The sequence below is a fragment of the Neofelis nebulosa genome, chromosome X (genome assembly GCF_028018385.1).
Source record: "Neofelis nebulosa isolate mNeoNeb1 chromosome X, mNeoNeb1.pri, whole genome shotgun sequence".
NCBI lineage: Eukaryota > Metazoa > Chordata > Mammalia > Carnivora > Felidae > Neofelis > Neofelis nebulosa.
The window spans coordinates 87,517,390-87,534,496 of record NC_080800.1 but is presented as its reverse complement, the minus strand read 5'-3'; the positions used below and the strand labels follow the sequence as shown (position 1 = coordinate 87,534,496).

The 17,107-nt window shown below is 34.6% G+C and overlaps 1 protein-coding gene across 5 annotated transcripts in view; it reads left to right on the top strand.

Annotated features, from left to right (window-relative positions):
* RBM41 (RNA binding motif protein 41) overlaps positions 1 to 17,107 on the top strand; it is a 64,387-nt gene that overhangs the window by 33,584 nt on the left and 13,696 nt on the right. For all 5 annotated transcript variants that reach the window (XM_058714696.1, XM_058714694.1, XM_058714695.1 and 2 more), the window contains one exon: positions 5,530 to 5,933. In XM_058714696.1, the coding sequence (XP_058570679.1) occupies positions 5,530 to 5,933 (404 nt within the window). The remainder of the gene's footprint in view (positions 1 to 5,529; positions 5,934 to 17,107) is intronic.

Sequence of the window (17,107 nt, the reverse complement as noted above, 5' to 3'; positions counted from 1 at the left end):
TTACTACATCTACTACTCTGTCTCTGACCCTCCTGGCTCATTCTTTATAAGGACCCTTGTGATTATATTGGGCCCACCTGCATAATCCAGGCTACTCTCCTAACTCAAGATCTGTAACTTATTCACATCTGTAGAATCTCCTTTGCCATGTAACGTTTTCATAGATTCCAGGAATTAGGCTGTGGACTTTTTTGAGGTGTCATTCAGCCTAACATATGCAGGCTGAGGATGTGCCCTTGTTATTCATACATAATTGAGGGGTTTTTTTTAAATCACGAATGGATGTTGGATTTTGTTTAATGCTTTTTCTGCACCTACTATAGTGATCATGTGATTTAATGTTTATATCTATTTTTTTTAACATTTATTTATTTTTGAGACAGAGACAGAGCATGAACAGGGAGGGTCAGAGAGAGGGAGACACAGAATCTGAAACAGGCTCCAGGCTCTGAGCTGTCAGCACAGAGCCTGACGCGGGGCTCGAACTCACGGACCGCAAAATCATGATGTGAGCTGAAGTCCGCCGCTTAACCGACTGAGCCACCCAGGCGCCCCAATGTTTATATCTATTCATAGGATGTATTCATTGCTCTTTTTTAAGATGCTAGACCTATCTTTCATTTCTGGGACAAATTCTACTTATGTGTATATAATCATTTCTATATGTTGCTGGATTAGGCTTGCTAATATTTTGTTAAGGATTTTTTTGTCCGTGAGGGATATTTATCTGTGGTTTTCTTTGCTTGTGAGGTCTTTGTTTAGCTTTGGTTTCAGTGTAGTACTGACATCATAGAATAAGTTGGAAAAGATTCCCTCCTCTGTTTTCTGAGAGTGTTTGTGTGTGATTGGTATTATTTCTTTAAATATTTGGTATACATAAATGAAGACATCTGGACCCGGACTTTTCTTTGTGAGCAGATTGTTGATTACTAATTCAACCAATTTACTTATTATGAGTTTATTCAGCTCTTCTCTTTATTTTTGTGTCTGCTTGTTAATTTGCATCTTTCTATGAGTTTGTCCATTCATTTAAGCTTTCTAATTTGTTGGCCTAAAGTTATTTATAATATTCCCTTATACTCGTTTCCATTTCTATAGGGTCAGTAATGATGCCTCATCTTTAATTCTTGATGTTAGTAATTTCTGTCTTTTATTTTCTTGGTTGGTCTAGCTAAGGGTTTGCCATTTTGTTAAACTTTTCAAAGAATCAGCTTTTGGTTTCATTGAGTTTCTCTTCTTTTTTTTTTTTTTTCTATTACACTGATTTATACCCTGATCTTTATTATTTTCTTCTTTTTCCTTGCTTTGTGTTTAGTTTGCTCTTTTTCTAGTTTCCTAAGTTTGGAAGCTCAGATTATAGGTTTGAAACCATTCTTCTTTTCTGATCTAGGTGTTTAAAGCTACAGATTTCTCTCTCAGCATTGTTTTAGCTGCATCAATAAATTTAGATTATGGTGTTTTCATTTAGTTCAAAATATTTTTAAAATTTCCTTTGTAAGTTCTTTGACCTATGAGGTATTTAGAATTGTGCTGTTTAATTTCTAAATATTTGTGTTTTCTCAGATTTCTTCCAGCAGTGGATATCTAATCTGATTTCATTGTGGTCAGATAAATAGTTTGTATGGTTTCAGACTTTATCATTTTTTTGAGACATATTCCTCACTTTGGAGCCCTCATTCTAATATCAGCATGATAGATTCCCACACTTTCTTTAAGTCATATCTCTCAAATGTCACTTTTTCAATGAGACTTACCAAGACCAACATTAAAATTGCAACTACCACTACTACTACCCCCTAGCACTTCCAGTCACCCATTATGCTGCTGTATTTTTTTCACAGCACTCATAACCTTCTAACATTCTATATAATTCACTGAGCTCCATAAAGATAGGGATCTTTATTTTATATAGATATACCCCAAGAACCTACCTGAATCATAATAGTCACTAAATATATATTTCTGAATGTATACATTAGGATATTTATCCACTTGGTCATATGTAGCTGAAATTTCTTCACTTTCATTAGAATGTATTATTTCATAATATAAACTGACTACAATTTTATAATTGATTCTTAGATGGACATTTACATTTTTGCCAGTTTAAAGCTATTATAAATAGCACTGATCTAAACATTATTACTATTGTATCCTGGTACACATATATCTAAATTTTTCTAGGGTATATATGTAAGCATGGAAATTGTCATATTATGAGCATATATTTAACATTGGTAGATAATGTTATAGTGATTTGCCCTATGGGTGCCCATTCCTACCAGCAATGTATGAGGGTTCTATTTGCTCTACAATTTCACTGACCTGTGATGTTGGTATTCTTTTTAATTTTTTGCCAACATGGCAGTTTTCTATTAGTATCCCATTACCTTCTTAATTAGCATTTCTCTGAATTCTAATATCGTTGAGCATTTTTGCATATATTTGTCAGTCATGTATGTCTCCTCTTTTGTGAGCCATTTTTTTTCAATCACCTGCCCCTTTCCTTAATGGTTATTTACCAGTTATTTGTGCAGCAAACATCTCATCCGATTCTATGACTTTTCTCTCTTTATGATTTTTTTAATGAACAGAAGTTTTAAATTGTAATGTAGTTGAGTTTGCTAATATTTTCCTTAATGGTTAGTGCTTTTGGCATCTTAAGAAATCCTTTTCTAAATATTCTTATACCCTGCTGGTGGAAAGGCAGAATAGTACAACTCCTACAGAGTGGAATTTAGCAATATATGGAAAAAGTACATACACATTTGCCCTTTGTCTCAGCAATGCATCTCTTATAATCTATTTCAAAGATATACTGGAAAAATACAAAATCCTGTATATACAAGGCTGTTTGTCAGGACATTATTCATACAAGCAAAAAAGACTGGATACAACACTAATGTGCATCAGTAGAGGAGTAGTTGAATAAACTAGTACATCCACACAGTAGAGTACTGTGCAGTTATCAAGAGAAAGGAGAAGAGCTCTACACATTAATATAGTTATTTCCAGGATATATTGCTAAGTGCAAAAAAGAAAGTTGTAGAACAACGTTTATAGTAAGTTACCTTTTATGTAGAAGAGGGATGTAACTAATGAATTATATACATATATATGTGTTGTGTGTGTGCACCTATTTGCTTATATTTTCAAAAACAACAACAAAAAAGAAACCTAGCTCCTGGAGACTCAGTTGGTTGAGCATCTGAGTGTCCGACTCTTGATTTTGGCTTGGGTCATGATCTCATGGTTCAGGAGATCAAGCCCCACATAGGGCTCTGTGCTGACACTACAGAGCCCGCTTGGGATTCTCTCTTTCCCTCTCTCTCTGCCCCTCTCCAAGTCGCATGCATGTTCTCTCACTCTCTCTCTCTCAAAAATATAAATAAATAAACATTTAAAAAAGAAACAATGGAACCATAATGTCAAAACCTAATAAAAATTATTATTTATGGAAAACGAAAGTAATGGGAAAGGAAAGGGAACAGAGGTAGAGTTGAGACTTCTGTGAAGGTACCTGTATGTATTACACAGTTTTCACTTTAGACTCATATAGTGTTCTGCATAATTTAAAAAACTAATAAAAAAGGGAAAAAATCAATTCCGAAAGTTCATAAATAACTTGAGGCAAATGAACCTAACTATAAATAAAGTTCTTAGCATAACCATACAGAGAAAGCAGTTATGTAAAGTGACTTTAACACAACATTTGTACATGTATTCATTCCTAAAACTGTATTCAGTGGTTTTATTATTGATAGTTGTATTAGTATTGTTATTGACATTTTAAAATTCTATAAAAACCAAGAAGTTTGAGTAAAAACCTTGAATATTACATTTAAAGTGGACGTACCAGTATGAGCTCATGATTTATTTTTCTTTTAAAAGAATTTCCTAGCGTTGTCCAGTGAAAAGGCCTAGAAGCAACAACTCAACATCTGTGAACACACCTGACAACACATTGTGGTTTCTAAATACTATTCCCCATTAAAAGGACCTAGGGTCCTTGGAGAGTAATCTAGGTTTGAGTCAGGGAATATTCAAAATGAATTTGTAATACCTTGCTGTGCGAAAAAAATGGAAAGCAACACAGGAGCCAATTTGAAGGGACTTACTGGTCCTAAGTGAGATAATTTGACCACCAAAAAGAATAAAGACTACATTTGATTGAAACACATCAAACATATGAAAATGGTCTCACGATCATACTAAAAATAATCATTGGTTACCATTGGACATTTCTAAGGTACCAACTTATTACTCTCATAGTTGGTAAATACTGGGAAAAAATCAAGCATTTGTCCTGCCTTTCCTGTATAAACTGTATATGGGAAAACCAAGTAATTGACGGTAAGTTCATTATAGGATTCCAGATAATAAATACAACAGAAATAATAGAATTAATAAACACAAAATAAATAATATAATTAGGGGAGTTCCATTTTGCAACTCTTAATAAATTAATAGGTCTAGGCAATGGTCATCCATAGATGCAAATCCCATTAGGTGAATGGGAAGACTTCACAGTGGAGGGATCAGACTAACACTGTCTGAATCTGCTGATCAACTTTAGCAACAATTAAAGTGGGACCACCAAACATGTGCCCTATGACATGACATGATAGGAAGTATACATCTATCTATGGAGGATCGTTGCCTAAAATATTGAGCGTAAATCTAATCACATCTCTAGGTCAGCACTATCTTAATGCAGTATTCCACAATGATGTAAATGGTTTCTATCTATTCTGCCCTTCATGGTACCCACTAGCTACATATGTCTCTCAAGCATTTGAAATGTGACTAGTTAACTGGGGAGCTGACATTTAAAACATTAATTTAAATAGATTTGTATGGCCAATGACTATTGTCTTACCGTAGCTCTAGATTTAACTGCCAGTTTGTAAGAAATAGAGGGGATTAAGGAACAAGTGAAACAATAACATGAGGAACAATAAGTCAAATTTCATTTGTTCTCTGGACAAATGATGTGGTTCCTCCAATAATTCAATGGGATGTGGAAAAAATGAGTTGGAGGGGTGTAAATGAAGGGGCACTGTTTTAAAATAGAACAGATTTAAGAGCTATAACAGCCAAAGCCTGGTTTAGATTCTGCATTGAATGGCCAAGTATAAAAAGGTAACTTTGAGAGAATCAGAGCCATTTGAATATGAACTCCATTGTAGATGATACTAAGGAATTATTAATTCTGTGGAGTGGGATAATGCCACACTGGTTACATTTTTAATGTCCTTATCAGTTAGGTGCGTGTACTTGCATGACTCAGAGTGACCACCTCCTTAGATTTTGCACCCGAGGGACCTCACTTGCCTCACCATAGTTCCACCCTTGCTTGAGATACACTGCATTAAACCAACTATATACTACTGTCATTTGTCAAAGGTTGTAATCACTTGCCCCAACAGAGTTTCTATACCTGAAATCCAAGATTTAATTTTTATTTATTTGTCAAAAGTTTTATTGGTAGGCTTTGTAGAACTTCCCTATCTCTTTGTCTTGATCTAGATGAACCCCAAAAGAAGAACAAAGGTGATCCCATGAACAACCTGGAAAGTTTTTACCAAGAGATGATAATGAAAAAACGTCTTGAAGAGTTCCAACTTATGAGAGGTGAACCCTTTGCTTCCCACTCACTGGTCTCAGCTACATCAGTGGGAGATAGTGGCACAGCTGAGAACCCGTCATTACTCCAGGACAAGGGAAAACAGGCAGCACAGGGTAAAGGTCCCAGTCTCCATGTGGCAAAAGTTTTTGATAATTCACCTGAGCAGTGTTGGACTGGGCCTAAGAAGCTGACGCAGCCAATAGAATTTGTCCCAGAAGATGAGATCCAGAGAAATCGTTTGTCAGAGGAAGAGATCCGAAAAATTCCTATGTTTTCTTCATATAATCCAGGGGAGCCAAACAAGGTATAGGCCAAACCAAGAAAAAAAACATGGGTTGTTTTAATTTTTCTTTACCTCTACCTAAATTAATACTTTTAAATTAGCTTTGATTATACCAAGGAATCGTGACATAGGCATAGTGATTGTGTTTTTCCTTGACTTTGACTATTAATTCTCTTCATACTATATAAATAGCATATTTCCTCTGATGTTCTTTGTGGTTTCCTCAGGTCCTAAGCTATCCTTAGAATTTTAAAGAAATCTTGATGAGACTCTAGTCCATACCCACTAGAGGCCCTGAATTGAAGGGAAAGTAACCTCCAGTTTCCTAGGCTAGTAATAAATCAAGTAGTATTCCTAAGACCACCATATCAGGTAAACATGGTGCCTCTGAAATTAGTTAATAAATAATTGGCCACCTGGTTGTGAGTAGGGTTTAGTGTTAGTGCATGAGTTTTTTTCTTTAGAATGCTCCATCTGGCTTTCATATGACATATGACTTGAAACTGCTGATAGCTAAGCAGCAAAGTGAAAGTGCAAGGCCTCTAAGGCTTGAGAAATTGACAAATATATAAGAATTGTAAACCTTGTTTTATTGATCACATCATTATTTCACATTATTGGTATATGTTAACATCCAGAATGGAAAACTTTGTTATATCGCCCAAAGAGGCAACACAAGCCCCTGGAGCATATACTTGGCCGTGTTTAATTTAAAAAACAAAACCAAAAAAAATAATGTTAGCTTCTGGCTGTCCCTGAATTTTAAAAAAAGACATTGTAGATGAGGGATATTAAAGCAGTTTTTTCTGAATGACTGCATTTCTAATATATTCTTGCTGTTCAAGGACAGCTAGATTTGTGTTTTTTATTATAAAATATTACTAATATACAAAAAGTTAAAGAATAATATGACAAAAACCCTCATACCTAGCCAGCTATCTTAACCAGTTCTTCATAGTTTCCCTATTTGCTTGTTAGAAAAATAGAGCCTTACAGACACACCTGAAGACTTCCAGGTATCCCTCACCAATCCCATTTCCCTGTCTCCACTCCAGAGGTAACTACTATCCTGAATTTGCTATTTATCATCCTGATGCATGTTTTTATATTTTTACTACATATTTATATATTCATAAACAAAATATAACTTTACATAGTTTAAAACTATATAGATGATGTCATACTCGACATATTCTTCTACAACTTGCTTTTTTGATTCAATATACATAATGTTTTTGAAACTTATTTTAATAATATAAGGAACTATGGAGTATTACATTGTAGAAATACACTATAATTCATTTATCCATTCTCCTGAAGATATTTTCTTTTTCTTTTTGCTATTACAGACCATTCTGCAACAAACATTGTACGTATCTCCTGTTGCATATGTACAAGAGTTTCTCTAGGACAGTTTTTCAAACTTGAGGTTACAATTGTAGGTCACAACAAGCAATTTTTCTAATGAAACAAAATAGAATAGAATAGAAAATATCAAAGTACATTCTGTAGAGTAAGGGTGTTGACTGTTTCTGGAAGCTTTTGGTTTGGTTTTGTGTGTGTGTGTGTGTGTGTGTGCGTGTGTGTGCGTGTGTGTGTTATATATGTGTGCCAGAATGTAAAATGCATTTCTTCCTATGGATCTAGTCAAAAAAGTTGGAAAAATATTGCTCTATTGCAGTGATTCTTAAATGTTAGTATGGACCAGAATCACCTGGAAGGGCCTGAGAGTTTGCATTTCCAACAAGCTCCCATGAGGTGCTGATGCTACTGGTCTGAGAGTGACATTTTAAGAATCACTTTTCTGTATTACGTTCCTAGGAGTGGAATTACTGTGATATAGGGTATGTATATATTCAACTCCATGAGCAGGGTTTCAGAAATCTCTTTCATATCCTTGCCAAGACTCTTTAGTGTTGGACTTTTCATTTTTGCCAGTCTAAAATGTTTGAAGGTATCTCATTGACTTCATTTGCAGGTTTCTGATTTCCGATGAAGTTATGCTTGTAATCATACATTTATTAGCCTTTCAGCAACCTTCTGTGCATTGCTTGTTCCATTTCTTTCCCCACTATTTGATTGCCTAGTTTTTCATATCATTTACAGAAATTATTTTTAAATTCTGGATATAAACACATGTTGCTTATTTAGCAAATATATTCTTCCAGTGGGGGGGCTTATCTTTTAAACGTTATTTCTGATATCTTTTATTAACCAGAAATCTTTCATTTTAATGTAATCAGATCATCAGTATTTTATTTGATGGTTTGTACTTTTTGAGTCATTTTAAGGAAATCCTTCCCTACAAAACCAACAAAAAGTACACAAACAACCCAATGAAAATGGCCAAAAGATATGAACAAGAAACTCACAGAAGAGAAAACATGAATAACCAATTAATTACAAAATCTTATTAATAAGTAATCAAAGAAATTTAAAATAAAACTACAGTGAGAAACCATTTAACACCCAGGAAGTTGGTATACATTTAAAGGCCTGACAGTGCCAATGAATGAATATAAATGAGGTGACTATAAATGAGGACAATCACTTTTATGAACTCTGTAGCAATATCTAGTAAAATGGAAGATGCTCATACACTATAAGTCAGCAATTCCACTCCTAAGTATCTATCTTAGAGGAACTCTTACATGTGAACATTAGATGTTATAGAGATATTCATTGTAGCACAGTTTATAAACAGCACACTTTTTCATCAGCAGGAGAATGGATAAAGCATGGTATATTCATAAAATTGTACAGTATACTGTACAGAATATTGTACAGTATAGAAAATGAATAAAATAGAATTACAGGTATCAATATACATGAAACTCACAAACATAATGTTGAATGAAGAAAGCTACTTGCAGACTTCTGGTTTTAGCTCCAATGTGTAAAGTGCTTGGAAGTTATCATTCATGTCTTATAACAAGAAAAACAGCTGAACAAATAAAACAGCAATGACTTTTCTTGGACCCATCAGAGAATTGAAGTCACAGAGCAAATTGCAACCCCCAAGTCTGGAAAGACAGGCAATTACAGAGAATCACAGCCCAGATCTGCTTTTCAGGAGCAGAAAGCACTGTAGCCATAAACTGGTAGGGACACTTACTTACGCAGTAACTTCGACAAACTGCTGGAAGCAGGGTGTAGATTGTTTGAGTGACAAACTCTAGGGGCCTCAGTCTCTGAAGGCCCTCATATTTTCATGATTTTTACCTCCAGGAACTCCAGTAAGTTCTCAAGGGGAAGGGCCAAGAAACAATCTCCTGTTCCTGGCATGAGGAAGGGAAAACTAATCATTTTGAAATCTACCCAGAGCTTCTACCTAACAAAGGGATACCCAACAAGTGAAACATCTTTACCAAAGCCTTCTCCAGCCTGGGAGAAGGGAAATTATCCAACTCCCGAGGCCTCTAACCTTCCTGTCTCATCTAAGAGAGGGGTGGGGGGAAACTAGAAAACACTTGTGAAGGTTACAGGCTGGGGACACAGACATGCTAAAAGACTTGAGACTTAATTATGTGATCACAGAATGTTTCTCCCTGCCCCACAGATCAATGGGGCTTCAATATAATAACTATGGACTATAGCTGAAAGACTTGCAAGATTCAGACTCCATTTAAGGAGATATTAGGGAATCCGAAAGAAAATAGGGGAGAAAAAGCAAGAACATTAGGGGAAATTGAAACCTCTGACACCTACAGCTAGAGTAAACACTAAACACCATCAACCCCTGGCCAGATTAACATAAAACCTGTACTAATGGCCTGTTTACCTTAACTCCTCTTAACTTAGACATCATGTCCAGTTTTCAACAAAAAAAATGGCAAGGCATGCTAAAAGAAAAACCAGTCTGAAGAGACAAAGCCAACATCAGAACCAAACTCAGATATGCAAGTTTTGGAATTATATGATAATATTTAAATTTAAATTAAATTTAAAATAACTATGATTAATATGCTAAAGAATCTATTAGAGAAAATAAACAATATGCAAGAACAGATGGGTAGTGTAAGCAGATAGAAACTCAAAATCAGAAGGATATGCAAGAAATCAGAAACACTAAAAAGAAATGCTTTTGATAGATTCATCAGTGGACTGGAAGTGGCCAAGGAAAGAATCCATATGCTTGAAGACATGTCAATAAAAATCTTCCAAACTGAAATGCAAAGAGAAAAAGAACTGTAAAAAAATTGAAAATAATATCCAAGAGCTATGGACAATTTCAAAAGGTATAACATACATGTGATTGGAATACCAGAAGGAGAATAAAGAAAAGGAGCAGAAGAGATAGCTGAAGTAGGAATGGCTGAGAAGTTTCCAAAATTAATGGTAGACACAGGACCACAGATTCAGGATCTGGGAAGACAATATCAATCAGGATAAATAACCCCAGACTAAGTGTATCATGTTCAAACACAGAATACTGATACAAAGAGAAAATCTTGAAAACACCCAGAGGAAACACTTTACCTATAGAGGAATAATAAGAATTACATTGGATCTCTCATCAGAAATCAGACACGCAAGAAAAGTGAAATATTTAAAGTATTGAAGGAAAAAAAACACCCGTCTAGAAATCTGTATACAGCAAAACAATCCTTCTAAAGTTGACCAAAAAATGCTTTCTCAGACAAACAAAAACTGAGGGAATTTGTCAGCAGTAAATCTGTCTTGTGAGAAAAAAAAAATTTTTTTAAGTTTTTCCAGAGAGAAGGAAAATGATACAGGCCAGAAAATCAGATCTCTATAAAGAAAAGAAGAGCATAGGAGAAGGAATATGTGAAGGTAAAATGAAATCTTTTATTTTCTTATTTTTAAGTGATCTAAAAGATAACTATTCAAAGTAATGTGTTAGGTAATTATAGCATGTTGATAAATGAATGTTATAAGGCAGGAATGTTATAAGGAATAGGAGGGAAGAATTAGTATTTGGTGTATATAACTATTATAAGTTACCTGCACTACCTGTGAAGTGGTATGATGTTATTTGAGAGTGGGCTTAGATTAGTCATAAATGAGTATTGTAAACTCTTAGGCAACCACTAAAAAATTATAAAATGAAATATAATTGATATGCCAAGAGGGGTGAAAATGGAATCATATAAAATGATACCCATTCTCTATAATCTTATCCACAAAATAGAAACTTTCTAACTCATTTTATGAAACCAGCCTTAGCTTAATACCCAAACCAGATAAAATCATTAAATAAAGCAAAACTACAGATCAATATCTCTCATGAGCACAGAGAAAAATCTTAAATTTTAGGAAAATAAAAATAGTTTGATTGAAAAATTAAAATATTTGGAAATGAAATCCAACAGGTATCAAAATAATTATATTTCATGATCAAGCAAGATTTATTCGAGGGGTCTATGGCTGATTCAGCATTTGAAAATCGATTAATATAATCTACCACATCAACAAACTAAAGAAAAATTATATAATTATTTCAATTGATGTAGAAAAGGCATTTGACAAAATGAAAACTCATTCATGACAAAAACTCTCAGCAAACTAGGAATAGAAAGAACCACCCTCAACCTCCTTAAGAATATCTACAAAACCCTACAGCTAACATACTTAATGGTGGGGAACTGGGTGCTTTCCCCTTTGATCAGGAATAAGACAAAGATGTACCCTCTCCCTGCTTCTTTTCAGTATTGTACTAGAAATGCTAACTAGTGCAATAAGAAAAGAAACAGCACACAGATCGAGAAGAAAAAAAAATTGTCTTTTTTCACAGGTGACATGTATGTCTATGTAGAAAATTGCGAAGAATCAATAACAACAATGTGAAAGAACTATGGGAACTAATAAATGCAATATAGCAAGGTTGGAGGATAATGAGGTTTATATGCAAAAGCCAATTGCTTTTCTGTACACCAAGAAATGAACAATTGAAATTTAAATTTAAAACTCAATGCTGTTTACAAAAGCACCACAAAAAATAAAATACTTAAGTATAAATCTAACAAAATATGTACAGGATCTATGTACAGAAAACTATAAAACTCTGGTGAAAAATTAAAGAAGATCATAAATGCAGAGATATTTACGTTCATGGATTGCAAGACTTAACACTGTTAAGTCAGTTGTACCCAAATTAATATGTAGATTCTACACAATCCCAACAAAATCCTGGCAAGCTATTTTGTAGATATAGACCAACTGATTATAAGTTTATGTGGAAAGACAAAAGACCCAGAATATCCAACATAATACTGAAGAAGAGCAAAGTTGGAGGACTAATACTATCCATGTTTGAGATTTACTATAATCAAAAAGGGTGGTGTTGGTGAAAAAAAGACATAGATCAATTGAGCAGAATAGAGACTCCAGAAATAGACTCACACAAATATAATGAACTAATCTTTGACAAGGGAGCAAAGGCAGTTCAATGAAGAAAGGGTAGTCTTTTCAACAAATTATGCTAAAACAACAAACTGGTTATCTACATGCAAAATAGGAATCTAAACACAGGTCTCAAAATAAGATCTCAAAAATGAGGTCTCAAAAAATGACCTCAAAATAGGTCATAGATCTAAATGTAAAGCACAGTACTATAACACTTATAAAAGAAAATAGGAGAAAATCTAAATGACCTTGTGTTTGGTGATGCATCTATAGACACAACACCAAAAGCATAATTTGTGAAAGAAAAAAATTGATAAATCAAACTTAATTAAATTTATAAACTTCTGTTTTGTGAAAGACACTTTTAAGAAAATCAAAAGGCAAGCCACAGACTAGAAGAAAATATTTGTAAAACATTTCTAATAAAGGACTTTCATCCAAAATACAAAGACATGTCTTTGAGACACTTTGTCTTTTTCACAAAGACATGGAACTCAACAGTAGTGAAACAACCCAATTAAAAAATGGGCAAAATGTAAGAACAGTCACCTCACCAAAGAAGTTATATACATGTCAAATTAGCATATGAAAAGCAGCTCATCATCGCTGTCATCAGGGAATTGCAAAATAAAACAACAGTGAGATGCCATTACACACCTATTAGAATGGCTAAAATTCACAATAAAACTGACAATACTAAATGCTATTGAGGATGATGAGCAACAGGAACTCCTACTCATTGCTGGCGAGAATAGAAAATGTTACGACTTCTTTGAAGTCAGTTCAGCAGTCTCACAAAGCTAAACATTGTTTTACCGTATAATCCAGTAATTATGCTGTTATTTACCCAATTGATTTGAAAACCTATATTTATACAAAAACCAGCATGTGAATGTTTATCAGTTTTACTCATAATTGCCAAAAACTGGAAGCAATTAGAATGTCCTTCAGTAGATGAATGGATACTTTCACCTGTGCTGCATCTATACAGTGGGATATAATTCATCAATAAAGAGAACTGAGCTGACAAGCCACAGAAAGGCACAGAGGAACTATAAATATATTAATAAGTGAAAGCCAGTATTAAAAGACTATATACTGTATGATTCCAATTATGTGGCATTCCAGAAAACACAAAAATGTAGAGATAGTAAATGACCAATGGTTGCCAGGAGTTCAGGGGGTTGGAGAAGAGAGAAATAGGGGAAGCACAGCATTTTTAAGGCAGTAAAGTTATTCTATAAGGTAATGTAATGGTGGCTGCAAGATATGCATTTGTCAAAGCCCATAAAACTGTACAGCATGAAGAGTGACCCTTAATGTATACAAATATTAAAAAATCATTTGAGAGGTTGGGGAACCCCGGGAAAGAATGAAGACTATGACAAGACAATCTTACAGATATATGAAGCAACCTCAATGAAGGTATGTGGGTGAAAGATGCTGACTTACGTATCTTTAGAAATATGTGGAGTCCAGAAGACTAAAAACAGAAGTCACTGTACCCTAGTTAATAAGGTTGCACATAATCACTGTACCCTAGTTAATAAGGTTGTGTCACATGAGGGTACTGGTTAACAATCCTGATACTGATACACATGTATAATAAAATGGAGCAATTAAGTAAATGGATGGCAGGTGGTGGGAGCCAGGTTTCTCACTGGTAGAATTCACAGACAAGCAAAGAAAAGAAGCTAGAATGATCCATATAATGGTTTAGAGTTGGAGACAGCAGCATGAAATCATGTTTAGCTTAGTATAGATATAGATGATTATATATAAAATATTTATAGATATGTATATTTACACAGGTTAGTATAAGCATAATTTTTTCTCTGTCAGCTGAGAGGGTCTAAATGAGGTGATACTCCAGTGGCAACAAGCATGTTCAGTACCCAAATCTTAGTTTGTAATACCATTCTCTTGTAAAAGGAACCAGGACTCCTTAGAGATATGACTGATTCTAGTAGTGGGGCAGGAAATGTACAAGATGAGCCTTGAACATTTTGTAGTGACAGAAACTAAGAAAGTGCTGAAAACAACAACATAAAAACATTGTTGGGAATATGCCAAAGGAGCACAAGAGCCAACTGAAAGAGTTTCCAGTGACCAAAGCTGGAACAACTTGTGCAACAACCTAGGTGAATTAATATTGGATTATAACCTAAAGTATAGGATAAATAGCTATGACTGCATACTGATAATAAAATGATTGGGTAAATCAAATAACTGGGGGAGATAAGATAAATATCCCACACAGAAGAATTTTAAATAATTTACATAGATGCTCCATCTCAAACTGGGGGAGCATAACTTTCCACTTCTTAGTTTTGAGGTATTGAGTGACTTATTTCCAAAGAGTACAGTATGGAAAGGCAAGAAAAAAAGACTAATATTGCAGCGTAGAAACCTAACAAACACTGCCTCAGCCAGTTGTTCAAGGTCAACATCAACAGTCATTAATCACGATGATAGTATGCATACTTGATATGATATGTTCAAAATTGAACTTTCCTCTCTGGTCTTCCTTCTCATAATCCATAACCCCAATCTAACATGAGAAAAACACCAAAAAAAAAAAAAAAATTCTAGTAGTGGGCCGTCCTACAAAATACCTGACCAGGATTCCTCAAAACTGTCAAGATCATTAAAAACAAGAAGTCTGAGAAACTGCCACAACCAAGAGGAGCCTGAAAACACATGAAAACTAAATGTACTGTGGTAACCTGGATGGAATCCTGAAACAAGAAAAGGATATTAGGGAAAAACTAAGGAAATCTAAATAAACTATGGCCATTCATTCATTTTAACAAATGCACCATAGCAATGTAAGATGTTAATTATAGGGGAGACTGGGTGTGGGGTATGTGGGAACTCTTTGTACTACCTTCTCAGTTTTTCTGTAAATCTAAAACTGTTCTAAAAAATAATCTACTTTTTAAAAATTTAAAACAGATACCTGCATAAAAATGCATACAGTTTTATACTATTTATATAAAGTTCAAAACATGCAAAACAGCACTGTATATTGCAGAGGGATGCCAGGAAGTTTCATCCTGTACTATCACTTGGAGTATCTGTTTTTCTGTTTCACAGAAATGGTAATCTTGTTTTTGAGCCTAGCTGTATCTTTCTCTGTGTGTGTGTGTGTGTGTGTGTGCGCACGCGCATGTTTGTGTGTGTGTGTGTGAATAGATATGTATGTTGGTGATACGTACATACATACATACCTGTGTGTGTGAATATATATGTATGTTGGTGATATGTTCATACATATCTGTGTGTGTGTGTGTGTGTGTGTGTGTGTGTGTGTGTGTGTGTGTGTGTGTTTGGAGCAGAGAAGATGCATCCAAGCAAGAAGTGACCAAGCCACGTCTACCAGAAGTCATCTTGATTTTTAAAAAATGTTCATATCAAAGGGAGCCATCTTAGTATGGATCTTTCCTACTTGGTGAGAAACTTGCAGTATGTTTCACATACTCCTTTCTATGGTTATTTAATTTGATGATGCTTTTATGATAAGTGTTTCAGAGCCAAAACTCTAGATCACCTGAAATTACTTAAGAATCACAAGTCAGTCAATCTGTGCCTTTGCCTTTAAGATACAAGTGTAGTTAAATCTAAATATGCAATATCCAGCTTCTAAAGTCTTTGAGACATAAAGAGACTCTTATTATATAACGTTTAATATATTTATTTGTGTTTTAGTGGTTAACTCATTTAAGTGGGCTCTATTTTCTAGCTCTTTGCTTATGCCGCTTTTCTCTGAATTCTTCTCAAGTTCCATTAAACTGTAAAGGTTATAGTTTATTCTAGCTAACATATAGAGATTTTTTTCTTCCATCTTTTCTTATTGTAGTAAAACACATGTAACTTGAGATCTACCCTGTTAACAATAATGTAACTTGAGATCTACCCTCTTAACAATATTTTAAGTATACGTTACAGTGTTGTTAACTATAGGCACAATGTTGTCCAGCACATCTCTAGAACTTTTCATCCTGCATGACTGAACTTCATAAGTATTGAATAGCAACTCCCCATTTCCCTCTCCCTTCAGCCCCTGACAACCACCATTCTACTTTTGCTTCAATGAGTTTGACTACTATAGATAACCCCATATAAGTGAAATCATGTAGTATTTGTCCTTCTGTGACTGGCTTATTTCATTTAGCATAATGCACTCAAGATTCATCCATGTTGTAGCATATGACCAGATTTTCTTCCTTTTTCTGGATGAATGGTATTCCATTGTATGTGTATACCACATCTTCTTTATCCATTCATCCATGATGGATATTGCCACCTCTTGGCTATTGTGAACAGTGTTTCATATGTGTTCAGATATCTCTTTGATATTCTGATTTTAATTCTTTTGGATAAGTATCTGGAAGTGGGATTGCTGGACCATATGGTAGTTCTATTTTTAATTTTTTGTAGCACCTCCATACTGTTCATAGTGGCTGCACCATTTTACATTCTGCCAATAGTGTACAGGAATTCCAATTTGTGTACATCCTTGCCAAATTATTTCCTGTATGTGTTCTTTGAAGAAATGTCTATTTAGGTTTTTTGCCCATTTTTAAAATTTTTTATTCTTTAATGTTTATTTATTTTTGAGAGCGATAGAGTGAGCAGCAGAGGGGCAGAGGGAGAGGGAGAAAGAGAATCCCAAGCAGGCTTCATGCTGTCAGCCCAGATTCCAATGTGGGGCTCAATCTCATGAACCCGTGAGATCATGACCTGACCTGAAAGCAGGAGGCAGTTGCTCAACTGACTGAGCCACCCAGGTGCCCCTTGCACGTTTTTTTTTTGTTTTTAATTGGGTT